Below are 27,956 nucleotides of genomic sequence, written 5' to 3' on the forward strand. Positions count from 1 at the left end.
ACGTAATCTACATCATCGTACGGTCAAATAGCAAGCGCAATTTGAACAGGTGGTTCAAAGGGAAATGATCGGCGCGCACATGATAGCGCTACAAGGAATGCAGTCTTCCTGACGCGTTGTAGTTCGCCGCGTACGCAGATGAAGAATGGCGTTCTTTACACGCTATTCCCGTCTAATACATGCCGTTGCGCGGAGTACCGCGCAGCCGAAAAGTACTACGTCGTGCCGCATCGTTAACCGGCGGGTTTCATCTTATGGAGTCTTTGCACAAGAAAAAACGGACGGCGATGAATTTGAACGCAACAGCGGGCGCGCATGGACTCTCCTTGGCGGCGGCATATCACTGGGGCTTCTAGCCTTCTGGAAGACGTCTCCGGTTCTAGCCAAGCAAGGTAAATACAGTGCCACAATGCCCCTCCTGTAAGTGTGACTAGCGAACTTGTTTGCAGAAACGAAGGCAGATGAACCTGTGGACAGCTTGCCGGTCTACACCGCCCAAGAAGTCGCTAAGCACGACAGGAAGGAGACGAGGATATGGATTTCGTTCAAGTGTGGCGTCTACGATGTTACAGACTTCGTGGACGAACACCCAGGTGGAGACAAGATTCTACTGGGTGCCGGTGGAGGCATCGACCCATTTTGGAATATTTACGCCGTCCACAAGACTCCCGAGGTATGTGGACATCCTCGAACGAGTTCAGTTAAACCACCGCTCCCGTGTAGTTGAGTAAATATATTGAGATTTATTCGATGCTTAATAACCTTCACTAACGAAAATGCCATGTCGACTTGTGTGTGTATGCGTGCGCATTACAGCTCAAAACAGAAGACATGTGCACAGGCGAGTACTCTGGGACTGTCAAAGTTACTTGTGCAACAGTTACAAAGGGAATACGGGGAGAGACAGCAGATACCTCATTCAGCTTGTACTGGTTTCATTATCAGGCTGACTATTCAGCTTGTACTGGTTTCATTATCAGGCTGATCAAGGCCTGTATTGACCCTGTCTATGGTCACGTTATCCCCACAAATGCCTTAAGTCATCTGTCCGCCTAACCTTCTTCCTCCCCCTGAGGTGCTTGCCTTCTTTTAAAATCAAGTCTGTTGCTCCTAATGACCAGTGGTCATCTAGACTTCTTTCTAATGGTTTATTCACATGCTTATGTATGACAAAGACTGGCATACGAGCTAAACACTCGAGCACACTTGACAGCAAGGTGCGACTGTAGGGGTGTGCAAATAGTGAGTTTTGGAACCGAACCTAACACAAATTGTTATAGAATGCTATTCGAATAGTTTTTTTTAATTATAAGTATCGACCTTTTTCAAAACAGTCTTAGAGCACTATGCACAACATTTTATTAGAAACCAATATTCACAAACTTTCACCAAAGACCATTACATTACATTTAGTCTTTATATACTACAAACACCACAGTTACAAAAACTAATGCGTATCATATATATAGCAGAACAGGAGCCTCCATGCTATTTTTTAACTGTAGGTTCAAATACAACATCCACTAGCATTATCTACGTGAGACTGTTGCCCAATTTTAAATAAAACAGGTACTTTTAAATGAAACCAAACATTTTAAATAAAACCAAACAATTTTCAGCCAAACAAATACCACGGATACAGCTGAAGATGTAACAAATCACACCTGTCATCACAACGTGGTCTGTGCTCCAAAAGCATGCAAGAATTGACAATATTCAGTATTTCAAATATTGTCGCATATGTGCTGTTCAATATGAATACTGAATCGAATAGAGTGCTATTGGATTCGCTATACGACAATTTCAAATATTTGCACACCTCTATGTGATGCTGCAATTCATTGTTAAATAAATAAACTGATCTATATTGTTAGTACATTTCATCACTTTTGAACAGGAATGTTTCTAATGGCTTATTTGCCAATTCTGTTGTTACTTCTGCACACTTGATAGTGACATAGTCAAATGATTGAAATGTATTGCGAGTACCATCTCCAGTTTGTAACTGGAATATATGCCTCCAGCAGTTTCTTTGTCAGTGCATCATTACTTATGTACTCATGACAGAAACGTGTTGAAGTGAAATTCATTGTTGAACAAATAAACAAAAAATATGTCTGATTTTTTTCGTTGCTTCAAGTGTCACTATTGATGGGATTTCAGTGGCCTTGCAGTCATTGCTCAAATGTAAGCTTCCTGACTGATTATGCTTGAACATGCAAGTGCATTGGATCTACAAAAAGACAGTCTGTAATTTTAATTAATTCAAGAATTTTCCACATTTTGTTCAGCTTTTAAGAGCAGCAAGTTTACAATCTTTATGTTCCATTTTAGTAGTCAAGCTTAAACAATTTTTTTTCCTCCACAAAATGCTTGTATGTTAACGTGAAGTATTGGAGCCACCTTGAAACGATGCTACATGCATACATTGGTGCTTCTGTGCAGATACTCGCCTTGTTGGAGACATTTCGCATTGGCAACCTGGCAGCAGAAGACGTTGGTGCAGCATCTGAGGGCATTGAAGACCCATACCTGCTCGACCCCAAGAGGCACCGTGACCTGAAGCCCGCCTCTGTCAAGCCCTTCAATGCAGAGCCACCCCTGGCCACCCTTGCTGACAACTACAGGACACCCAAGTGCGCAAATGCTCTGCCCTTACTGCATTCTTTATACTAATAACCAGCTTAGAATTATAGAGAGCTAAGTTAGTTTGTACATAATCATTCTAAAATAGAAAGGGCACGCAAGCACTGACACAAGAAGGAAGTCAAGTCACCACAAATGCTTACTAAAAACTTGTTAGTAGGCATTTGTGGTGTCTTGACTTCTTTTGCCCATGTTTGCATGCCCTATCTCAATTAAAACAAATCACCAGCTTCTGACACGTACACTGATATTGAGGAATAATATTAGAAAAGTATCATGGTGCCGCTTGCTGCCCTTATCCTATAGCCACACTGTAAAATTCTTGTAATCTGTCATCTCATGGGAAATGAGCTCAGTGCCACATCTTTTACAGAAAAATTTGTTACGAGATCACAACAAAAGCTTATTCATTTATTTATTTATTTATTTATTTATTTATTTATAGTACCCTTAGTGTATAAATATATTACAGAGGGGTAGGGGTGTGCATAGTAAAAACAAGAGCATGAACAATAACAGCAAAAAAGTAAAACTGGAAGCATTATACAAAATAATCGCAGAAATCTAGTAAAGTGCAATACGTTGGAAAAATAAACATGTAGTGCTACAGTACGCTGGATAAGACATTTTTAAATGCAGTTGTATTAGTTATATCAGTTATGAAGGCTGGTAAGTGATTCAAATCACCTACTGTCATAGGGACAAATGATTGCGAGCCTGCAGTAGATGAAAAATGGTGTATGTCATCCTTGTGATGATGATCAAGTCAGTGTGAGCGAAATGGAGCTGGGTGTATGAACAAGGAACGAAGAGCAGGGTTATGGTATACATTTTATGAAAAAGACAAATGCGTGATTGTTTTCTACGTGTTGCTAAGGAAGGTAGATTAAGAGCAGCTTTCATGTTTGTGATACTGGCATTGCGATCGTAGTTAGATGAAATCAAGCAAACAGAACAATTTTATACTGCCTCAATGCTTTGTGATAATGTAGAGCTGTGTGGGTCCCAGACAGATGAGGCGTATTCTAGTTGAGGGCGAACGTAGGTGGTATAAAGCAATAGTTTCAGCGACGGTGGGGCAAGATAGAACTTTCTTTTCAAGTAACCTAAAGTTTGGTTTGCTTTAGATAATATGTAATGGACATGGTGTTTCCATGACAAGTTATTAGATATGTGAATGCCAAGGTAGCGATAAGAAGCTGTGGTTTCCAGGGGTGAATTGTTAAGAGAATAGGACGAAGAGGTGACATTGCACCTAGTTACGCGCATGCTTTTGCATTTAGCGACGTTCAGTCCCATATGCCACGTGCGGCACCACTGTAATACGGTATCTAAATCACTTTGTAGTGATGTCACGTCTGAATCGCTGGTTATTTTCCGGTAAATGACACAGTCACCTGCAAACAAACAAGCTTGGGATGACATGATAGTAGGTTGGTCGTTAATGTAGATCAGAAATAACAGCGGACCAAGTACTGACCCTTGAGGTACACCGGAACCGACTGTTGCTAATAGAGAGTCAAAGCCGTTGACTGTGAGGTTACTGTACATGGCAGGAAAGGAATTCACAAATCCAAGGGGTTAACTTTCTCGAAAGCTTTCGCAAGAGAGAGAGAGAGAAGTAAATGTTTATTTAGAAAACAGTGTTCCAAGCGAGGCCCGGTTTCACCCTAAGGTGGGAGGGTTCCCTAGTCCAGGAACCCTCTGGCTTCAACTGCCCTCTTGGCCGTGGCGACGAGTTGTCGCTGGTCTTCCAGGTCCTCAAGGACGAGCTTGGCCTCCCACGTTTCCATTAGGTGGTCGTCGTTTATTCTTGGGGCTTGGTCCCGCTCCAGTTGCACGTCGTGGTTTGCATGGCACTGGCATTCTAGGAGCAAGTGTGCCAGGGTGTCTGGTACGCTGCAGAGTGGGCACATGTAGCCATGTGTCATTGGGTAAAGGCGGTGCATTAATATGCCATATATGTAAGTATTGCTTTTTAGGCGTCTGAAAATCACGCTCTCTTCTTTGGTTAGTCTTGGATGGGGTGGAGGATACACCCGTTGCTTCAGTTTACAGTGTTGAAGTAGCAACGAGTAGGTGTTTTCTACTACGCCCATCTCTGCAGCCACGGATCGGGTATTCTTCGGTCCCAGGGCAGCCCGGCTAATGTGCTCGCGGGCAGCGGCGTGAGCCGCTTCATTTCCCTGTAGATCCTCGTGTCCAGGAACCCAGATTACACAGGTATATGGAAGTGAAGAGCTTCGCCGTTGCAGGATGTTAATTGTGTTGGCTGAGACGCGGCTCTTCACATAATTCCAGCAAGCAGCTTTCGAGTCAGTGAAAATCACCGCGGCGTCTTTACATGTGGTCGTGGCGAGAACGATTGCCGCTTCTTCCGCTGCATCTGAGTTGCGTGCCTTGACTGTGGCCAACGCTAACTCTTGGCCTTGAGAGTCGACGACGCTGATAGCATACACATTTCTACGGGGGTACATGGCCGCGTCGGTATAGCGGCCGTTCGGGTCTTGCCTGAACTTTTGTTGAAAAGCTTCTGCTCTAGCCTTTCGTCTACCTTTGTGGAATGTGACGTGCATGTTGCGTGGGATAGGTGCGATGGACAGGGACTCTCAAACGTCCACCGGGATGCATGTTTTTCGGTCTGCATCAGCAATGTATGACTTGCTGTAGTTTAGATACTGGAGTACCGACTTCCCAGTGGGCACGAGCTTGAGTCGTTCCAGCTGGCTGTTCTTGTGAGCCTCCGCGAGCTCTTGCCTTGTGTTGTGGAAACCCATCTTAAAAAGTTGTAAAGTAGAAGCCATGGGTGGTAGTCCCATGGCGGCTTTGGTTGCCTTTCTTATCATAATATTAAGTTCTTCTATTTCCGCAGTTTTTAAACAGGTATGGCGTGCCATACGTGATGCGGCTGGTGAGCACAGCTTGCATTATTCGTAGGGTGTCGTGTTCTTTAAGCCCATTGCGTTGGTTTGCGATCCACTTGACGAGGTGCGTGAGCTGCGAGAGAGTTCTCTGGAGTCTCGGTATGGTGGCCGCTCTTGATCCATCTTTGTGTATGTGAAGTCCGAGCACCCATAGCGTATCAACTTTCCGAATAATTGTCCCATTGAGGGTGACGCAAGGGTCGGGCTCTTCGTATATGGGAGGCCTGCCACTCGTTCTTGCTCTGAGTACAAGGTGCTCAGACTTCTCGGGAGCACAGTTGAGGCCGCGGTTTCGGAGATACCTTTCGATGGTGTTTACGGCATCTTGTAAGCAGCTCTCTTGTCTCCCGATGCTCGAAGCCTTGGTCCAGAGCGTGATGTCGTCAGCGTAGTACATCTGGTATTTCATCGTACATCTGGTATTTTATCATAAATCTGGTACAATACATCAATACCGTACATCTGGTATTTTATCGAGAGCCTTAGCCAGATTGATCAAGGCCACGTTGAACAGTAGCGGTGACATGACCGAACCCTGCGGCGTACCTCTTTTAGGTAGTTGGAAGCTTTTGCTGCGGATGTTCCAGATGCCCACAGTTGCTGTACGGTCCGTCAGAAAGTTTCGGACATACGTGTAGGTCCTAACGCCGCAGCCGGTTTTTTCGAGGTTCGTGAGGATCGCGTCATGGCTTACGTTGTCGAAGGCCCCCTTGACATCGACTCCGAGTATTGAGTACTTGGTTCGGTGGCTGAGGTGATCAAGAAGGTCTTCTTTAAGTAGTAGAAGCACGTCCTGCGTTAAGAGGTGCTGTCTGAAGCCGAACATCGTATCTGGTAGGTGCCCATTATTATCTTCTAGGTACAGGGTCAAGCGGTCATGTACCATATGCTCAAAAAGCTTTCCCACACACGAGGTGAGGGAAATCGGGCGCAAGTAATCAATGCTGATAGGTTTGTTAGGTTTGGGAATCATGGTGATCTCCAAGTGTTTCCAAACCGCAGGCAGCTCTCCTTTCTCCCAGCAACCGTTGTCTGATAGGTTTGTTAGGCTTGGGAATCATGGTGATCTCCAAGTGTTTCCAAACTGCACGCAGCTCTCCTTTCTCCCAGCAACCGTTGTAATATTGGAGAAGAGCTGTGGTGGCCTGGTGCGGTAAGTTGCGCAAGTGTTTGTTGACAATTCGATCTTTTCCGGAGCTGGTATTTCTTGTCAACTTTGATAGGGCAGCGTAAAGTTCTGCTTACGTGAAGGGCCAGTTGAAGTCAGGGTTTAGTGTTCCCGTATATTCCGAAGTCTAAAAAAAATACAATCTACGATAAAGCCAGAGATTTTGGTGTAATAGTTCACTGCTTCTGCCAATGTCTGCAACTGCTATTGTGCAGAATAAGAAAAAAATGAAATGAGAAAGAAATATCAACTATTGGATGGGATATAAACCCATGCGCTGTGTGGGAGAGCCATGCCAGTGCTTGAAAACCATCTGTCAGAAAACTCTATAAAGGCGCCATATCGAGCAAGGAATTGCATTAAAGTAACTTGGCAAGAGAGTAAAATAACAACCAGGCATCACACAATGCGAATTGTGCTATGAGTGGGTCATTGAATGCTTCCCACCCATCACAAAGGGTTCAGTTGAAACTCTTCATTGCCATCAGCCACAGCACAACGTACACACGCCTTGCAGATTTATTTATTTATTTATTTATACTTATACCTACAGCGCCCTCTGGGGGCATTGTTGTATAGGGGTTTACAAATTCGAAGTACATTTAAATCAGTGGGGAAAAGTTGAATTGCACGGCACTCAAAAAATAAAAACAATTAAAAAATACCTAAATCACAGCATACAATATCATTGTGTGACCACATACTCCTTTAAAAGGGAAGGAAACGCTGTGGAAGGGGCGGTCACAATGTTTTTTGGAAGACTGTTCCATTCGTGAATAGTTTTAGGAAAAAAAGTATTTGCATACGTTGATGTTCGGTACATATATTCACACACTTTCAAAGGATGGTCCCGTCATGATGAGAAGTATGTTGGTGGTATGATGTATTTGTTTTTATTGATCCCAGTTTTGTCGTTTATTAGGTTGTAGAAAAGACATAGCCTGATATATTTACGCCTTGAGGAGAGTAACGGCCAACCAAGTGAACTAACAATTTCGCTAGACCTTCTGGTAAAGTCTTAATCACCCGTCACAAACCGGGCGGCACATTTCTGAATGCACTCCAATGCATCAATATTGAACTTTGTGGCCGGGTCCCAGGCAGTGCAAGCATATTCTAAAATCGGGCGTACATTTGACACGTAAAGAACTTGTTTAAGAACAGAGGCGGCAGTTCTGAAATTGCGGCGTAGGAAGCTCAGCACGCGATTGGCTTTAACTGATACCATGCGAACATGATCATTCCACGATAGTGTGCTGTTGATGACAACGCCAAGATACTTGTATTCATTTACCATGGATAATGGTATCCTTTCCATGAAGTAATTTGTGATAAAAGGCTGCTTTTTCTTGGTAAATTTAACGCCGCAGCATTTTGACACGTTAAGCTGCATTTTCCACGTGTAGATGTGTAGTTCCATCCAGATGTGTAGCAGGTAGTACAATTTTCCGCAGGATGACAAGTAATAGTATAGTGCTTGCTTCCCTACTTCACAAAAATAATGATTTATGATGCAGTGGGTATCTTGCGAGTGTGCTGGTATTAGTTGCTCCAAGGCTGCCCTGTGACTGTGCTCTTGTGTTTGGCGGAGGCCTGGCAGATAAACAGAGGCCTGATAATCGTTTTATCAAGGGAGTTCACCGATTTTATTTGATGTCTGGAATGATTTATGTGAAAATGGCAGCGTATGTGGTTGACGCCAGAAAACAATTTCTCTGTAAAGGAAGTTCCATAAAAGGTAGCATTAGCACCTACTTAATGCCGTGACTTTGAAGATGCAAAGCAAACTCATATAAGGCATGCACATAGAATCATTCCTATTTACACTTTCATTTAGCCGAATGCCAGCATTCTCTTTTATGATGGGCGTAACTTTTATTTTCTTTAAATACAAATAGTATGTGTGTGTACTGAAATTTCGTGCTATGACTGTGTCTGAAAGGTGATCATGTCTTTGTAACACACAAGATATGAAAAATTGATGAACATGGGTTGTCGCTGGAGCCGACGTTTCAACAAGTGAACTTGTCTTCAAGTGTGCAGCTGCTTACCTAAGCTGGAAAAAGCCAGCAAAAGCACAGGACACGAGGAAGAGGCAGACGGAAACACCTCTTTCTCCTGTACCGCGCTAACGCTGGCTTTCTTCAATTATCATGAACCAACTGGCCCAGACTTCAACTCTGCTCTTCCGCTTACCCAAGTGTGTGTATATGTATATATACATATATGCCTCACACCTTCTCTTCCAACCCAAGCAAACGAGGAGAGGGTAACTGTGAAAACAGGGGTGGCAAACAGGGAACGCAGGCATTCTTGTGAAAACATCGGCTACAGTGACACTCTGTGTTCACACACTTTTAGTCTCTCAAAGCTCCCATCTTTCCCTGAACTCCTGCCTTTTTTGTAATCCACAGTGAAATATACAGCTACTGAAAAGGTTCTGCAGTTTTGTAGTAAGAAATTGCTTATTAGCAGCAACCCCCAGATGGCAAGAATATAAGGAGGAGTTGTAAAAAGCTAGAGGGCTCGTAAATGCAGCCAGGCATACTGGTCTCCTTAAGAATGTAATATAGAATGCGGAAAGTAACACTGGTGTTTACCTTTGCCAGCACAGTGAGTTATTCTACGTGCGAAACCACATGCCTGTGCCTGATGTGGACCCAAAGGACTATGTTCTGGAGATAGAGGACCCGGACGGTAAATGTCACGAGCTCACGTTGGATGACATCAAAGCCAAGTTCCCTAAGGTGTCTATCACTTCAGTTATTCAGTGTGCTGGGAATCGACGCTCTGAGCAAAACAAGGCAAGTCGGCAGTGCATGGTAGCTGTCAGCGACAGTGTTTAAGTTAGCCAGTAGTTTTCAAATACTGTCGCAAATCCTTTAATGCACAAGTTATCGATTATAAGAGCAACCATGTCAGTGACAGTGTTTAAGTTTTCAAACATGTCGCAAATTCTTTGATGCACAAGTTATCGATTGTAAGAGCAACCACAAAGAACATGCAAGTGCATGATGGCTACAGTCATAGGGGTGCACAGGGTTCTCTTTCAAAGAGGGGGAGGAGTTAGGCTCTGAACTCCCCCTTCCAGGCTGACTTTGTGCCCCCTCTCCCTCTTAAGTGATTAGAAGGGATGGCCATCTTCCCTTCACCCCTGCCTCCTTGTGAACATGCCTGTGGTTACAGTGATATATAATATATAATCAAATATGGTCTATACAAGTAAGTACTGCACACAAAAGTTGGCTTTTTCTCTTCCTTTATGGTTACCCAGTAACAGTGTAATGTCTCAACTCCTCAAGAGTGCACAAGATAAGCCTGACCCTTTGCAGCCTTCCTGTAAACTTTTAGCTGTCTGTCTCGGCTTTGCTTCCCTCTTGTCTAGAATCTGTGAACCCTGTGAGTTACACGGGTCTAGAAGCTGTGGTTTTATAAACATTGCTTTCCCTACTACATTTACAGCCAAGCATTAAGTCGCAGAAATGCAGCCTAGCCCACTTTGCTGGGGAAATCATGACAATAAAAATGTCACAGATGCTGTGCTGATCTGACATAGCAGAGAGCGATTGGGTATATTAGGGCTGAAAACTTGTGAGCAGCCTATGTGAATTCTACTTGAATTAATATTCCCGCCTCCATTCTGAGCATTTTTTTGGTTTTACATCTGACAAACTAAATCCACCTTCCTGGACAAGAAATGCTGTGTGAAAGCTACTGCCAAAAGGTAGATTTTATACTAAATTGACTTGTTGAAAGAACATTAGCTATCCAGTATTTGGAGTACTGGTTATATCACATTGTCTTGACATGACACTCCATTTTGTTAATTTTATTAATATCAATTGTATTCAGCTGTAGGTATCACTTTTGTAAGGTGAGTAGGAAATTAAACCCTCTGTGATGACTTGGGCCAGCCAGTGTTCCAGAGTGTGAGAGCCTGTACTTGCATAACCAATGCATGTCAGATCAGAGGAGCTATTGATGACATCTGGGATTGACAATTGCAGATTAAAAAGGTGAAAGGCCTTGACTGGGGTCCTTGTGCGATTGGCAATGCCACCTGGTCAGGGGCAAGACTGGTGGATGTACTGCGCTACCTTGGAGTTGACCTTTCTGATGAGCGCATACAGCACATTGTCATGGAGGGTTTAGACACAGACCCTACAGGAACGCCCTACGGTTCCTCGTTTCCAGCAAACAAGGCTTTGGATCCAAAGGTCAGTTATAGGTTCTTGAATTTCTTACAAAGGGTTTAGCTATTTATTCCACTTATAAAAATAAATAAATCTAACACAATATCACTAGCAAGCAACCCCCCCCCCCTTTTTTTTTTTCAGGAGAGTTCAAATATGCTGCCTCTTCTCATCTCCCACTGTTCTTATTTGCTCAATGAGGGCAAATACAGATTGTGAATACATGCATATTCAGTAAAATATTTAATTAGAAGCACATGTGTGCATTCTTTTCTTAGTTGCTCTTTTGCCGCCATCTTGAATATAGATCCCTGAAGGAGAAAAGGCCCCCTCTACATCTTGATAAATTATCTTTCATCATAGGGGGAAGGGGGAACTTGCTCGGGATCTTATGGTAGTATTGGCATGGGACAAAATGCAAACAGCGAAGAGCGTGGCTCAAACATTGACCATATGATGAATTCTGTCCAGCCATTGCCATTGATAGACGTATGCATCCAGTTTGGCAGTACTGCGCAGTCTCCCTAGAGAGCAATATTTCAGCTCCTGGCCAAGTTCATATATTTGAAAGAAAGCAAATAAAAATAAAATGAAAGTGTAATGACCAGACGAGACTGTTAATGGGCAACTAGCTGTAAAACACAGCCAAATTAGCCACACCATGCATAGCAATTGCGTGTTGATTGAGACGGGGGAAAAAAAACAAAAACGAATTAGTTTGGTCTTAGTCTACCATGTGCTGAAAGCATTTCAAGTCACTTTTGCTGCAGTACATTGGTGTCATGCAAAAAAGCATACTAAGATATGGAAGGTGCGACAAGCTATCAGAGGACACAACACATTTTGTCTATGCACTGGATAATAACGTTTACCAGAATGCTTGCTGACCTTTAAGAATCCCTGCTTTATGAATCTCCCAAACTTCAAAATGCTGAGGTCGGCAGAGGTGCTGTATGTGAATGTTCTACAGGAACATTCAAACAAAATCCTAGGGTCCCTTTAGATTGAATTGTCAAGAGCATACTATATGTGTAAATATGATTGTCATTGGAAATAACTGCATTACTATACTAGTACAATAAATGTTATGTGGTTCATGTCAATATTTTGTAAGAAGTGAAAATTTTGCTAGGCATTTCTATTTAATGGTCTGACTGTCCAGTGCATGAAGTACAACACATTATTTTGTCGATGTACAAAAATTAAAATACATGTTGGCTTTAAAAAAAAAAATTTGATGTCAGGCAGGCTGACGCTTCAGTGGAGCATAATTATTGTTATCCAAAGTAGAAGGTAGGAAAAAATGGAGTTAACCATACACGAGATGAATAGGTAGTAAGTATCCTTTGGGCAAAAAAGGGAAACATCTCAAGTAATTTAAGGAACTTGTGCTAAATAGATAACACTTGTGTTGGTACACTCATGCACTTGTGGCATCATGAGTGGTCGATAGTAAGTAACACTCATTAGTAATAAATATAATCTAATTTATTGCTCAGGAAACCCATATTGTCATCTCCTGATATGAACATGTGAAAAATAAGGAATGACCTTCAAAAAACTATCGCTACGTGTTGATTGGCATATGCATAGAGGTCATGCACATTGGTGTGTACCATGAAGTCAAGCTTCCCATTTTATCTGGTTTTTGGGCCACTGTCAAGCCACAGACTGTGGCCTTTTGACCATTCCAAATAGTTTTTGAAAAAAAAAAAAGATCCAATCAAGCTCGAGAGCACTTTTGGTGGTCAGTTTAATGCATTATCCAGTAAAACATCGTCAAATCAGTCACTAGAACTCTGAAAAATATTTGAATTAGATGCATTTTTGAATTGACAGGACATATGAAAAGTGGAATGCATGAAAGTTTGGATTTATAGAGTTATTATTAACTTTATGTATGAATTACTAGAAGTAATCAGGTGTGGTTGTTAGCTGTATATGCTAGCTCCATGTGTTATATTGTTTTTCAGCAATACCCGATCCCGATTGGACCACGAATCGAGGAAAACGGCAGCCCTTTAGAGCAATTAGGCAATGCTATGTAGCAAAGCTGATGATTCAAGGGTGAAGTATGTCAGCCTCATAGCTGCCAATGCACGAAAAAAAAAGAAGACTGTCTCGTGATCAGCTGAAATGCATGCCTACAGAGATGTTTCTCTGCAACAGAGTGATGACACGCAGGTAGCATGTCACATGCTTTTATAAGCATTAGTGAGTCCTGATGCGGTGATTCACCTATTATTTCTGGGAAAATGAGGAAGGTAATGATGGCCAGTCTGAATTCACAGTGTTCTTTCGAACTAAGTTCTTGAAGTAGGTGTGTCAGGCAAGAACTTCGCCAGCAGACTGAGTGCAGAAATTGCTGGAGGAACCGCCGATCGAAGGGTCGCATGCATCGCAATTTTTACCAGACTGCCCTTTGTTATTTTCTATATATTCCCAGAAAAAATGGGTCAATCTTGACACATTAATGTTGTACGAAGCATGCGATGTGCTGCCCACATGTAATTGCTGTGCTGCAGTGAAAAGCACATTTCCATAGGTGCTCATTTCAGCTGACCACGTGTTTTTTTTTCTTTATCTTTTTCCCCAGCTAAGAGCTGTGAGGCTGTGGTACTTCACTTTACATTCATTAGCATTGCCTTGCAACTGCTAAAAGCCATTGTTTCTGTGGATCAGCAGCAAAATCGGAATTTGGAATCGCCATTAGCGTCCAAAAGTTTTTGAATCAAATGTACTATAGCCTACTGCCACTTGAAATTATCTCTTCAAACTTACATTACAAAATATGGGACCGCATAAATCCTTCGAATTATGTGGGATATTGAAATACCAAGTTTGATGAATTAGTGATGTTTTACTGTGCTTCCTTTCTTTCTCCTTTTGTACCAATAGGGAGATGTACTGTTGGCGTACGAGATGAATGGCCAGGAGTTGCCTCGTGACCACGGCTTTCCCCTGAGGGCAATTGTGCCAGGAGTCGTTGGTGCTCGCAACGTGAAATGGCTGGCACGCATCCAACTCAGCCCTACAGAAAGTGAATCGCACTGGCAACAGAATGATTACAAAGGTGGGTATTGTTATGCCAGCGAGTCCTCAGCAAACGTCTGTGCCTCTGAAAAAGGCAATCTGGGTCAAGGCCAGCCCGCAGTCCGCCTGACACGAACAACTCAACGGCGTAAAAACGCGCGGCGCCTCTCTGGCGTGCACGTGCAGTGAGTCAGCAGCGCACGTGACAGCGAGCCCCGTCGAGTAAACAACGGGCGTCTTCATGTCTGGGGGTCTGACGTGGCCCAGCGGCGACCCCATTGGAGGAATCTGCCCTGACAACCAGCGGCGCTTCTGATTGGACATTTTGGTTGGACCCGGTGCAAATAAAAGAAGCCCTGCGGCGCGTCGCGATCGGCGGTCCTATGTGAGAGGAGTCCCCGTGTCGGAGAGCCGACATGTGTGTGAGTCGGCGGTCCTATGTGAGAGGAGTCCCCGTGTCGGAGAGCCGACATGTGTGTGAGTCGGCGGTCCTAGGTGAAAGCTGACATGTGTGTCAGAGGGGACCCGTTTGAGAGCAGACCTATGTGTTAGAGAGGAGAGCTCGGCTCTTCGAGTCTCTGTCGGCCCCAGTGCCGAATTTGTAACGCCTCTGTATATATGCTGTACATAAACCTTGTTTAACTCACCGTCGTCTCGTCCGCTCGTCGTATCAGCTCTGCGCAGAAGCATTCGCGAGCTGAGAATCATACGCTACCAAACGGCTGGTGACCTTCCCGGCGGAGTTGGAAGCAGTGGCGCCTTCGGGACCGTGTTGGCGTCGCCGTCTTTCGCAACAGTGGTTGGCAGCTGCGGGATCGGCCGGCGTCAGCGACATCGATGCGGTGAGTGCCTGATGTTTTCCCCTCAGTTCACCAGACTACTCTAGCTCAGGTTGTAGTAGTTTAGAGAAGGGCTGTGTGAAGCATTGAAGTGAGCTTTGATCGTTTCAAGCCAAGTCGAAGCGCTTTGAAACCAAAGTTAATGCGGAGGGGGTAAACACGGGAGTGTGAAAAATTGCTTGCGCGTCTTGCTAGTAGGCTTATAGTGGGTACGGCAAGTATATTCTTAACAGGGGCAAACAGCAAGAGGCTAGTGTGAACGATGGAGAACCTTAAAGTGAAGGAACTCATCGAAATTTGTGAGGAACTCGGCATTACTTTGGGCCGTGCGAAACGAAAGCAAGCGATCCTTGAGATCATGAAGCATGAGGGAGTGTCGGCTGAGGAAGTCGATGAGGCCTGGGTGGATATAAAAGCACGCCGCGAGGAGGCTGAAAGGCGCGAAGCTCGCGAAGAAGCTGAAAGGCGCGAAGCTCGCGAAGAAGCTGAAAGGCGCGAACGTCGCGAGGAGGCCGAGAGACAGGAGCGTCTCGAATTGAAACGACTAGAATTGGCAATCCTACAGTGTTCGCAGGCGCCTAGCGTAGCTTCTCCAACAGTCCAGGTCAGCGGTTTTAGAATTCGGGACCAACTGCCACCGTTCGTAGTAGGCGAGGACATGGCGAAGTATCTCGTCAAGTTTGAACACGTCTGTGAGCGAAACGCTTTGGAGCGGTCTCTTTGGGCGCAAAACCTGTTAGCTCTTCTTCCCGGCGAAGTGTCGGACGCGATAACTTGCTTGTCGAGGGAAGCGTTTGAGAGCTATGACGAGGTTAAGGAAGTGCTCTTGAGACGTTATAAGTTGTCACCCGAGGCTTTCAGGCAAAGGTTCCGGTATGCTGAAAAGGGGAATGAGTCACACGTTGACTTCGCGTTTCGTCTTAAGGCCGATTTAATTGAATGGCTCAAGGGCGAAGGTGTTTATGACGACCGCGATAGAGTGGTGGAATGCGTTGCATTGGAGCAATTCTACCGCTGCATCGAGGATAATGTCAGGCTTTGGTTGCAGGACAGACTTGGTGAAGTTCAGCTAAACAAGGCAGCAGAGTTAGCTGAGGAGTATTATACTCGCCGAAAGTTGCACAGCAGGGCAGTGTGCGTTGAAAAGGATGAGAGAAAAGAGAGCTTTTCAAAGAAACCTGATCAACGGAAACCCGCTCCGCACCGTAATTTCAAGAAGGACCCGTCTCTTACGAAGGACAGTGTAGGGGAAGGGCAAACAGAAGCGGAGAAATCGAGTGAGGTTTCTACCACACAGGCATTTGAATCGGAAAACAAACGGAAGCCGCTAATCTGCTACAACTGCAAAAAGGAAGGACACATCGCGAGAAACTGTCAGGAAAAGTTTGCCTTCGCAACAATCCGAGAATCAGAAAAAAACATGCGGTTGTTGGAGCCGTATCTCCAAGAAATTAGGGTGAATGAGAAAACGTGCCGAGCACTTAGAGACTCAGCGGCAACCATGGATGTTGTCCATCCTTCATTGTTGTCTCCGGATGACTTTACAGGAGAATGCGCGTGGATCAGGCAAGTCGCCGAGGAGCAGTGTGTTTCCTTACCAATTGCCACGGTTGTCATTGAAGGCCCGTTCGGTAAGCTTCGCACCGAAGCGGCTGTGTCTGCCGCGCTAAATGATCGTTTTCCTTATCTTTTCTCCAACAACTCGGAGCAGCTTCTCAAAGAGCAGGGCAAATCGTTCTTCCCCAACTTAGCGTGCATGGCCCTCACGCGATCGCAAGCGCGGAAGCTTGACCTTGTTCAATGCGGTGAACTCTCAAGTGACCTTGTCGGCGGGTCGACGGAACCCCAGAAAGGAAATTTTCCGCATGAGTCATGTGAGCAGTCACGCGAGCGGCCCGTCGCGGAAGCGGCCGGCGCGGTATGCGTGGGGGGAGACGACATGGCGCCATTGAGTCAGAGCGAGAGGGTTGCAACGCTCTCGCCTGTAGCGGAAAGTTGGAGCGAGCTGCCGAGAGTTGATCGAGAGACGCTCATTCGAGAGCAGCGTGAGGACCTCTCGATTGAAGAGCTAGTGGAAAGCCACATGAAAGCTTCACAAGTGCTGTCGAAGGAGCACTACAAGAAATCGGTGAAGCGTGCTTTTGAAGTTGATAATCAGGTAATGCTGCTGCAGCCGTCCAAAAGGAACAAGCTTGAGATTCATTGGGAAGGGCCTGGCAATGTAATATCGAAGCTCCCCGATACGAATTATAAAGTGAAATTAGGAAGGCGGCAGAACAAAATTTACACCTTGATGAAACCATACATTCAACATCAAGCGGTCGTAAATCGGTTGTTGAATTCTTCAGAGGAAGAGGGAGCAGAAATTTGGAGTTCCAGTGATGCAATCGAAGGGGGATCGAAAGTAATCTGGGAGCAGATAAACCTAGAGCCTAGGTTAAGTGAAGCCCGGAAGGAGGACCTGAGAAGGATTGTTTCCGAGTTTGGAGACGTGTTTTCGGACCGCCCCGGAAACACGAGGGTGATCGAACACGATATCGAGCTAAGCGGTGAGGAGTCAATCCGTAGCAAGCCGTATCGTTGTTTCCCTGTGCAACGTCGCAAGTGTGAGCAGCTCTTGGTACCGCATAGGTATCGTCGCCTAAAGGTGGCCGGTTAATGAGATGGAGCGTGATACTCCGACAGCGCAACTTTTGACGTTCGCTAAAAAAAAAAAGAAAAAGCTATACGCTAATGCAGGTGCATTGAGCAGTGCGTTCTAGCTAGTACCTTCTCAACCTTTCGGTTTCTGGCTGGCAATACGGGGCAAAATTTTGACCTCATCAGGACCTGGGCCGAGCGCTCTCGTCCAGAGTGAGCTCAAGGAGCCAATTTTATGTTGTATTCTAATTCGTTACGTTGTTGTACGTGGGAAAAAATGAGTTGTCATTTTAAGAAGTCTTGTGTCCCACATGTGCCTCTTGATGTAGAGGGAACTAAATTCAGATAGACACGTAGCTAGGTATATGTTGAAATATACTTTGTCTGGTGTTCTGTCGGGTGACCGAGGGCACTTGCTCGTGTCGTGTGTTGTCTGTTGTCAAACCGTTCTTAGCAAGTTGCAGAACCATCGACAAGTGCTGAAACCGAAGATGGTCAGAAGAGACGAGTGAAGCTGGTCGGCAAGTTGTGGCGACAAGCCAGTGGAGCTGGGATCCGTCGTCAAAAATGGGATTTGTTCCCGGAACAGTCTGTAGCTGTATTCTCCCCATGGCCCTGGAGGCGAACCTGGAGGGACCTGGCGAACGAGCGCACCTGACATCCGAGCCCCGTGGAAGCAGCTCGTCTATCCGGTGCATTGTCTGGCGGCGGGGGTGCTGTTATGCCAGCGAGTCCTCAGCAAACGTCCGTGCCTCTGAAAAAGGCAATCTGGGTCAAGGCCAGCCCGCAGTCCGCCTGACACGAACAACTCAACGGCGTAAACACGCGCGGCGCCTCTCTGGCGTGCACGTGCAGTGAGTCAGCAGCGCACGTGACAGCGAGCCCCGTCGAGTAAACAACGGGCGTCTTCATGTCTGGGGGTCTGACGTGGCCCAGCGGCGACCCCATTGGAGGAATCTGCCCTGACAACCAGCGGCGCTTCTGATTGGACATTTTGGTTGGACCCGGTGCAAATAAAAGAAGCCCTGCGGCACGTCGCGATCGGCGGTCCTATGTGAGAGGAGTCCCCGTGTCGGAGAGCCGACATGTGTGTGAGTCGGCGGTCCTGGGTGAAAGCTGACATGTGTGTCAGAGGGGACCCGTTTGAGAGCAGACCTATGTGTTAGAGAGGAGAGCTCGGCTCTTCAAGTCTCTGTCGGCCCCAGTGCCGAATTTGTAACGCCTCTGTATATATGCTGTACATAAACCTTGTTTAACTCACCGTCGTCTCGTCCGCTCGTCTTATCAGCTCTGCGCAGAAGCAGTCGCGAGCTGAGAATCATACGCTACCAAACGGCTGGTGACCTTCCCGGCGGAGTTGGAAGCAGTGGCGCCTTCGGGACCGTGTTGGCGTCGCCGTCTTTCGCAACAGTATTCACCAGACTCGCTTCAGACATAGTAGCTACTTATAGGGATGTCCAGTAGGCTGTCGAGAAATGTTATTTTTATGTACCACTTGTAGCAGCAAATGCCAGCAGACCATGGTTCAACTCAATCACTGCATTGATGCTGGAGCCCCAACTTCGTCAGCCATACAACGCTTCGACACGTCTCTGTCTACAGCATAAAATCTTGTCACCTCGCCACAGTTAAAAGAATGACTCGATGTGAAGCACTACCCAATGTGAAGCCAGAGCAGATAACGCTTAGTAAGAGAGCTTCAGCTAATATATTTGCGCACACATAATGCAGCAGCACTGACCTACTGTACTTTCTCGCAAATAACCTCCACCTCTTATGCCGAACTGCAGAAAAAAGAAAAGGGGTCCCGCGCAAAGCTTATGCAATTACTGTAGAGCTCTGGTGGGAATGCCTTCCAGCATTTTGAAGCAGCCACTTGAGCATGCAAAATCTGCTTTTGGAGCAGCTACCTCTGTGTTTGGAGCATGCACAGGCTTTTAATAATACACACAGAAGAAGAAAATTTAGTTTAATGTTTCTTCAGTGTACGTAACCATTCATACAGAAGGAGCATGCCCACAAAATAAGCAAAAGTAGGATTATGTACAGGAGCGGTGACATAAGAGAGTGAAGGATGTTGCATTAACAAGCTAGCTAGCATGAAGTTCATAGCAATGCACACAAAACCAATTCAAAGCTCGTTATAGTAAAACCTCATTATTATGTACATTCATGCTGAGAGCCTGCTGGGAATATATGCACTAAACGTAGTATGTATTAACCACCATGTACAAAAAAAAAGTGTGCGCAGGGGAACCCTTTTGGGGGGGGGGGGGCAGAGGTTTGTCACAGTGTTTCCCCCTATTATGTCAATGTAATAGGGTTAACTTTGTGCCCCTCCCCCCCCTTCTCGATCACCCCCTCATCATGTAAATGTATGAGGCTGACTTTGCGTCACCCCTCTTGCCTCCTCCCTATTATGTCTGGAGCTGGCTCCGCCCTCATGCGCACGCCTATGACAAAGTACGGATTTGCATTTATTTACATGCCACATCACCGCTAGTGAAGAAATAAATACAGTGGCACAGCAAATATTACCTAAAGTTTTTGCTGTAATTAAAGCCTTTGGTGCAGGATTGTACTGAAGAGAGATCAATGTGCTAGTGGTTACCTTGTTCTAACATTGTGTCATCTTTTTCCATATGATGGGGTAATATGTAAATTCGGTGGGCAAAAATAGTCGGTGTGTATTTGCCTTCCCTGTTCCACATGCCTTCTTGCACAAGCTATGTATTAGTAATATCAACTAGCTCACTAGACTTTCCTTTCAACCAGTACAATCATATCTGAACCAGTGGCATGAATGGCAATGTGCCTGTGCAAATTTCAGCACTCCTACAAGCATGTGTCATCTAGAGTTTTTCAGAGACCTTCTAGCCGAGTTTTGCATAAGTGGCTCCCCTTATGTGCAGGCTTTTGCCCATCAACTGACTGGGACACGGTGGACTTCAAGAGCGCACCAGCAATCCAGGAGCTGCCCATAACATCGGTGGTGTGCAGGCCACTTGAGGGAGATGTGGTGACACCTGTGGATGGCAAAATACAAGTCAAAGGGTACGCTTGGAGTGGGGGAGGCCGCAAAGTAGTTCGTGTGGACGTAAGTGCAGATGGTGGGAAGAACTGGATACCCGCCCAATTGGAGAGCGAGGACACTTCACTGCACAGAGCGTGGGCCTGGACACTCTGGAAGGTAACTCGTAAGCAGCAGCAGCTTTTTTTTTTTTCCCCACAAATCTCCCGAGATGTCCTCGCAGGTATTGAGCATGAAGCGACTTGTACACTCACATTTGGCACTTCGCTCTAACAACATCTGCATTGCCGAAAGTGGGCAAGGCTCTTTAAACATTACAAATCACTGAATTCACTCACAAATGGCAACAACACTAATGATGCTTTTGGAACAGGAGCAACGAATGCTAGACCCTGGCATTCTCACTGTTGCCACATGGACCACACCAAGGGCATAATCTCGTGAATGTTCTGTTACAATGTTCGTTTTTGCCACATGCAGCTGCACAAGGGAGAAGTATGTTCGAGCATATAGGACAAACATTATATAATGGAATACATACAAAGGAACAAAGAAATAAGCAGAAGGACAGTGAGGTTAGAATGCATACAAGATCGCACCCCAAAGAACTGGCATGTTTTATTCAAGATGTATGCTTGCCAAGTAGTAATAATGGTAGTGAGCTGGCTCATTGACATGACATTTTCACCTCTTAGAAACTGTAAAATGTTAAAACATTGTGAAAAAGGGCAGCTTTGAGACATAGTGCTTGTGTTGTGTGCGTCTTTTCGCTATCTTTTGTTTTATGCCTTTGTAACCTCTTATGATGTCAGTCAGCCCATACTTAATACAGCCTTCCTATAAACTAGGGTTGTGCAAATATTCAAAATTTAGAATATTTTTCGAATGGTGTTTGATATTCTATTCGATTCACACCGGACTTTCACTATTCCAACTTCCAAAAAACAAATACAGTCAATGTTCTACTGGCAATGGCCCGTTCGATTGATTGATATTTGGCATTTAACGTCAAAAAATCACCATATAATTATGAGAGATGCTGTAGCGGAGGGCTCTGATAATTTCAACCACCTGGGTTTTTTTAACGTGCACCCAAATCTGAGCACATGGGCCTACAGCATTTTCGCCTCCATCGAAAATGCGACAATGATCCTTCAGATTTTTAATATGCTTCACCCCGTCACAATCTCGTATTGCCGCAAAGCTGCTTCTGAGCCTCCACTATAGTTGGATATGTATTGACTCAAGAAAACGGTGGTTCCAACATGGAGATGATAGATGTTGCAGAGGTGAGGGCTTAGTTAATGCTGTTTTGGGCCTGAAATTTGGGCAGGAAGTTCGCAATATCACAGCCAAATATTTTTAGCGTCCATAATTTCAGGTGTTCTTATATCAAATATCTATGAGGCAGATATGTAGCTCTGGACTTGAAGGGCGCACACCCTTGTTGCCACATCAGTTGGGCTTCCTCAGAAGTTTAAAGATGAGGAGAACCTAAGGAAATAGCCTCTTTGCTTTTCCCGTGTAAAGTGTTGTTGCAACACTATTAGCAGCATAGCAAAAGTAACGGGAACCACAGCCGCGACAACAACCATTGAAGCTTGCTGCGAGGGACGTTGTCTGTGAATCTGACAACCTATCAACCTGATAGTGTAGAGGGACGGTACTAAGCCCCTTTGAGCGAAGGCGTTCGTATTGGCTAAAGAGGACAATGCAAGAAAAGGGGGGTTGATTGATTGATATGTGGGGTTTAACGTCCCAAAACCACCGTATGATTATGAGAGACGCTGTAGTGGAGGGCCCCGGAAATTTCAACCACCTGGAGTTCTTTGACGTGCACCCAAATCTGAGCACACGGGTTTACAACATTTCCGCCTCCATCGGAAATGCCGCAGCCGGGATTCGAGCTCGTGACCTGCAGGTCAGCAGCCGAGTACCTTAGCCACTAGACCACCGCGGTGGGGCAAGAAAAGGGGGGGTGAAAAAAAGCCAAATAAAAGTGACAAAGGGAACAAAAATTGTCTGCACATTATAATCACATAAAACCAAAACCACATATGCAGCACTAGCATTCGCATCAGAGGAGTCCGATGCTTTGTCATTGCCGTCACACATGACGGCAATGACGTGCATAGGATCTATGTGCGTCGTAGCTGTTCGCAGTGAAATGCAGCAAATTGTGATGTTCCATTTTCATTATGAAAGTGCATGACAAAGGAAGGTTATTTTGCACACTAAGTATAGCTGCATCGCGTCTTTTGTGTGCCCAAGGCTTGTGATTGTGAGTAGCGTAAACGGAGATCTTCAGTGCTGCATGTTGTCCAGGAAAAGTTACTACGGGCTGTAAATAAGAAAATACTGGGACCTCAAAGAAAAACTTGCAGATTGTCATAAACAACTTGGCATTGAAGAAGAACGGCTATTTGGGCTAGTTGGTTGTAATTCATAGTAATAAGGGCTGCAGCGCGAGCACGAAGGTGCTAGAAGAAACGTGAAACGAAAGGCGAGGCACGGCCTTTCGTGCCTCACCTTTCGTTTCATGTTTCTTCTAGCACCTTCGTGCTCGCGCTGCAGCCCTTATTACCATCAACTTGGCATATATTAGCGTTGTAAAGGTAGCGGTAGGCAACGGAGACGTATATAAAAGCGATAGCAAAGCCAGTAAAACAGCCTATCAAAACGTGAGCAGCAAGAAAAATAAATTAAAATTTTCCTTCTTTGAAGGAAAATTGTGCTTCTTTCTCCCTCTTTATCTTTTTGTAATCGTCAAAATGGGGTCCTGCTACAGTGTTATTGTTAAAAACTCATAGAAATTTATTCATGAGCATATTTACGAACTTGCAAAATCGAGTACTCATTAATTAGTCTAAATACTGTACTTGAAAGCATAGTTTTTATCAAGCTGAGCCAAATCAAAACAAATCAATGCTCTTTATTGTTTCTTTTCTTCCTATTATAAGTAGACTTCATTCAGTTTTTTTGAGCAAAATGTTTGGGTGCACTTGGCATGTTAATTTGGTTTTTGGTGTCGCATCTGATAAAACGAACTCCCTATAATCTCTTTCGGTTCGTCTTAAAGGGAGTCTACTGTATATAATAGAAGAAAAGATTGATGCCTACCTGAAATCAAAATGCTTCAAAAGCACCCTAACCTCATCATTTGACTTAGAATGGTCATTGCCATATTTACAGGTAGAAGCAAATTAGTTTCGGTAATTCAAGGCACTTATTACCGTATTTACTCGCATAATCCTCGCACTTTTTTTGCCGGAAAACCGATGAAAAGATGGGGGGTGCGAGAATTACGCGGGGAAAACTTTCTATGAAAACGTACTGAGCAAAAAAGAAAACGCAGTGGCCGCAAATCGGGATTTTCGCTCCAACAACTAACAGCAAGCTTTAAGGAGTACTAATTAAAACTTACCTTAACAATAAAAGCAGAAGTTCAACACAAGACAAGATTTATTTGAGACACAAAAAGTGGAAGCAAATAGTCGAGAATTAGAATACCGTACGCAAAGCTTGCGGACATTGCGGGCGTAGCGGTAGCATTCGTCGCTCAACAGGAGCCTTCAAAAGGTAAGCGTGGGACGTCAGTAATGGGATGATGGCTATTTAACAGAATCGTTCGCAGTTTCCTTCTTAAGAAATAACGTTTACTATCAATCCCAAGGGCCTACCGGCGGCCCTGTTGCCATTATTTAGTGCATTACCTATCACTTGCAACTTTAAAGCAGCCGTACAGGTTCAGTATCGCCTCTTAACTTGACAAGGTTACCGACGCAACATACAAAACACGCCGCAACGCGCACTGGCCACTTCGGCTTGGCTTGAGTTGGATTGAATCTCTGTGCAATAGTACTCTTGATGCTTAAGAGATGGTGCCAGATGATGTGCACTCTCATCATCAGTGGTTGGAAAGTGCAGATGACATTATTGCAGCAGCTTTCGGGGGTGCGATAATTACTCGAGGAAAAAAGAAATCATATTTTTGTTAGGCGATGTGGGGGGTGCGAGAATTGTGCGAGTGCGAGGATTACGCAAGTAAATACGGTATGCACTCTACCAGGGCAATGCAGATTTTTTTACTGCGCCCTGGGAACTTGAATAAATGAATCAGTTGGCCTTTATGCCAGAGTGACATAAACTGCGCACCATCCTGATAAAACAAATGGGGTATGTTGTGCTGCAACAATGCACTTATTGTAGACATGCTTGTCATGGCCACATATATTTTGCGGTCACGGGTAACGCATTGACCAGACTACAAACAGTGCAGTAAAAGAAAAAAAGCTGTCTCCACTTTTGTTCTCGACATAGCACTATTTACGTTTGTCAAAGGGCCACTCACTAGGTTTGACAATTTTGTGCTGACAAGCGCAATGCGTAGACGAGGCGTTCATGATCATGTCTGCCAAAATTTGCAACGCTACACGCCGCAGAAATGGGTCAATTTACAAGATGAACGCTGCTCCCCTTTTCCTCTGCGGGCGCACGCCTAGAGAATGAGGGCATGACGAGGGCGAAGGAATGGCCCTATGTACACGGCAATGCAATGACGTTGGTCTTCTACATAGACGACTCTGCTCTGACGTTATCAACAGTGTACCACGTGACATGTCAAAAATTATTTAACGCAACATGCGTAGTTTATGTATTAGTTGCTTTAAGAGATTAAAACTTAATAAAGATAAATAATGAGACGCAATAAAAGATTGTGCACGTTTTTCTTTCATTTTTTCTTGTGAAATGCTACGATGTGCGGAGCCAATGTGCCAGCGTTTCGCATGCGTTCGTGTCCCTGCGGTCAGCACATTGAGCAGACAACCGCCGTGGAACGCTCCTACGCGTTCGTGTACTCATTATGCTCATCTACTCTACCGCGTCTAAGCCAGCGTTTCCAAACAATCCCGCAGAAACAGTCAGAAGACCACGAAATAACACTGGTCAACAAAGCAATACTGCTTGCGTGCTCGAGGGTTGGACTTGTGTGGGCCCGTCATGCGCACGTCACCTCATGGTCGGATGCTGGAGAGGGTGAGGAAGAGATTCCGCTTGCGAAGGCTACATAAAGGAGCGGCAACGGTTTGCCGCTCCTCTACGACCCTGTTTTCTCCGCTCGTAATGAACCAATTCAAAAAGTGTTTGTGGCAAAATGTTCCTCACTGGACAACCAACAACTTCCACTGTCTAACCGAAATTCGGTATGGGGCCTGGTGAGTGGCCCTTTAAATATGACACTCTAAACTTCCCGTTACGTTTCATGACTGCAGCCCAATGCATCTTCAAAGCATGTGAAATTTCTCTACATTGACAGCATATATTTAAAACAGAAAAGTTTTATTTTCAACGTGTGTAATCTGGTTCTTTATTTCTTTTCTGTTAATGCTACAGCTTTATGCAAACTGAGAATTAACATGCAAGGCATTTTTTTATTAGTCCTGCTACGCAGGCTGACACCTTGACTAGGCTGAATATCGACCATCATTTCATGTGAAAATGCACATGGACATCCACTGAGATAGCTATCTGGAATGTGTTACAGGTCGATCTTCCAGTGCCCAAGGATACAGACAAGGTGGAGGTTGTGTGCAAAGCCGTCGACTCATCGTACAATTCGCAACCCGAAGGTGTTGACGGTGTCTGGAACCTGCGTGGTGTCCTCAACAATGCTTGGTATCGCGTCCACGTCACAGTGAAACGGTCATAGAAAGTGAAGGCGGGTGCTGGTCTATCGCAGTGGCCTCAGGTCAGCTCCAAACAAGCACACGTTCTACGAAATGTCGAGAGACGTATCTCTGGTCAAGCTGTGGAAAGTAGTCTGGGTAAACAGAGGAGCAGTGGAAGCCAAGCACTTCCAGTGGATGACGATTGACCCGACGCAACCTGCATTAACAGAAATATCGCAGCTTGGCCAAAGCGAACAGCGTGTGCCTGAGAGTTACTATACATATATTGAGAGTTACTATACAGTGCAATGGACTATTTTACGTGTGACTCGCATCGTTAAAAAAATACTGATGATCATACTTCCAGCCCTCTAATAATGCTGCTTATTAGTGCAATTACTAAACATTTATTTTGTGATATTTTGCAATAAGCAAATTGTCCAATATACTCAATGTACAGTACTCACAGATTGAAGCGGCACAATTTTCAAGCTAAGCAATGTGCATACTGTCATTTCCACTGCCTTCAGTTTGGGTCATATGCATGTAATTTCAACTCACTCTTAGACTAGAGCCAACATTATCTTTAGAGGTCAGATTCGTCATGACATAATGTGGTTATTTCGAGCAATGGTGCATGCCAGTCCTTACACCAAAACATTTTATGTCTCATTAAAATTTGTGAGTACTGTACCTTGCAAAGTTTTATATAGTAGTTGGAGCTAACGGCTGATTCTTGTTGTGAAAGTACTATATAGGTGTGTCATAATGTGAAGAAATAAATTGCTGGGTAATGTTAGCACACATAAATATCTCGTCAGCAAAGTTGGCTCCACTGCCTTTCAAGACCACTTTTATGTAGAGCGATTTGTCCTAAAGCCAAATAGAAATGAAATGAGAGACACTGTATGCCTAAACAATCACATGTTTAAGGAAAGGTTTTGAAAGAAAATATCATTGATGGTTTTCGATGCAGACATTTTTACCGCACAGTATTGCTCAGTTAAATTTTTTCTTATTTTTTGCCATTTTTAAATGTGCAGCTTCAATAATATGTTTAAACTCCACTTTATGCACTGTTCTTGCAGTCAGTGTGAAAGTATTAATGACATCTATGGGAAAAGAATGTTTGGTTTTGAAACATCACCACATAAGTAGCGTTCTTGAATGCGAACTATTTTCCTGTCTGTCTCTTCTGTAAACTGCATTTATACAAACTATGATGTTGCTGACATGCACCAAGATTATTGTTATGGTTCCTGATCGGCATTAAATTAGAGCTTCAAGTATTTTTAGGCCCATTAAGCTGATCCTCCATGGGTTATAACATGACAAAATGGGCAGAGCACTATTTTCTGGCAGTATTTTGAAATAAAGTTTCACATGAGTTTGAACAATGAAGTTAGCTTTCTACAACGCAAGTGTCGAACACATTTTTGTGCAATGATTTTATGCCTACTAGAGTAGCACAACTATGATATTTTTCCCACTTTGGTCTTATGCAAATCAAGTACTTCCACCATCTTTTAACTACTTAACAGATCTCTTTTTTTGAAAATTTCTAGTCAAAATTTACCAATTTTTTTAATTACTGGTCTTTAATCTGATTGCACTAAAAAGCAGCTAGTCAATGTTCAAAAATAGTTTCACAACATACTTAGTCAAATAAACGAAATAAAGTTGATTTTCGAACAATACGTTGAAAACCCACTGCTATTTAATGAAAATGAAAATCTTATAAACAAGACAGTTACAGATGCCACAACCTTTTTTTCTTCTATTGTGTAGGCTAAGCACTCCTGGTTTGTTTCAC

At 44.4% G+C, this 27,956-nt stretch overlaps 2 protein-coding genes across 5 annotated transcripts in view; one reads left to right on the forward strand and one right to left on the reverse strand.

Annotated features, from left to right (window-relative positions):
* shop (sulfite oxidase) lies at window positions 1–27,840 on the forward strand. 2 transcript variants are annotated; one of them, XM_075894866.1, is made up of 8 exons: window positions 1–392; window positions 450–673; window positions 2,446–2,636; window positions 9,353–9,542; window positions 10,746–10,955; window positions 13,830–14,004; window positions 20,356–20,640; window positions 26,020–27,840. In XM_075894866.1, the coding sequence occupies exons 1-8, from the start codon at window positions 146–148 to the stop codon at window positions 26,109–26,111; spliced, it is 1,614 nt and encodes a 537-aa protein (XP_075750981.1). In that variant the 5' UTR covers window positions 1–145; the 3' UTR covers window positions 26,112–27,840. The 2 variants fall into 2 exon arrangements, with proteins under 2 accessions (XP_075750981.1, XP_037282041.2); XM_037426144.2 differs by having other exon boundaries at window positions 20,356–20,633.
* The window catches only part of LOC119174986 (transmembrane protein 135), a 41,022-nt gene continuing 38,861 nt past the window's right edge, over window positions 25,796–27,956 (reverse strand). For all 3 annotated transcript variants that reach the window (XM_075894868.1, XM_075894867.1, XM_037426145.2), the window contains one exon: window positions 25,796–26,360. In XM_075894868.1, the coding sequence (XP_075750983.1) occupies window positions 26,225–26,360 (136 nt within the window). In that variant the 3' untranslated portion in view covers window positions 25,796–26,224. The remainder of the gene's footprint in view (window positions 26,361–27,956) is intronic.

Source organism: Rhipicephalus microplus, chromosome 5, assembly GCF_043290135.1.
Source record: "Rhipicephalus microplus isolate Deutch F79 chromosome 5, USDA_Rmic, whole genome shotgun sequence".
NCBI classification, from domain to species: domain Eukaryota; kingdom Metazoa; phylum Arthropoda; class Arachnida; order Ixodida; family Ixodidae; genus Rhipicephalus; species Rhipicephalus microplus.

Bases quoted from the DNA above. Each gene is read 5' to 3' on its own strand.
- shop (XM_037426144.2), top strand. From the start codon at position 146: ATGGCGTTCTTTACACGCTATTCCCGTCTAATACATGCCGTTGCGCGG. The intron at 9,543-10,745 runs GCAAGTCGGCAG...TGACAATTGCAG, and splicing joins GACGCTCTGAGCAAAACAAG to ATTAAAAAGGTGAAAGGCCT. The intron at 10,956-13,829 runs GTCAGTTATAGG...TTGTACCAATAG, and splicing joins ACAAGGCTTTGGATCCAAAG to GGAGATGTACTGTTGGCGTA.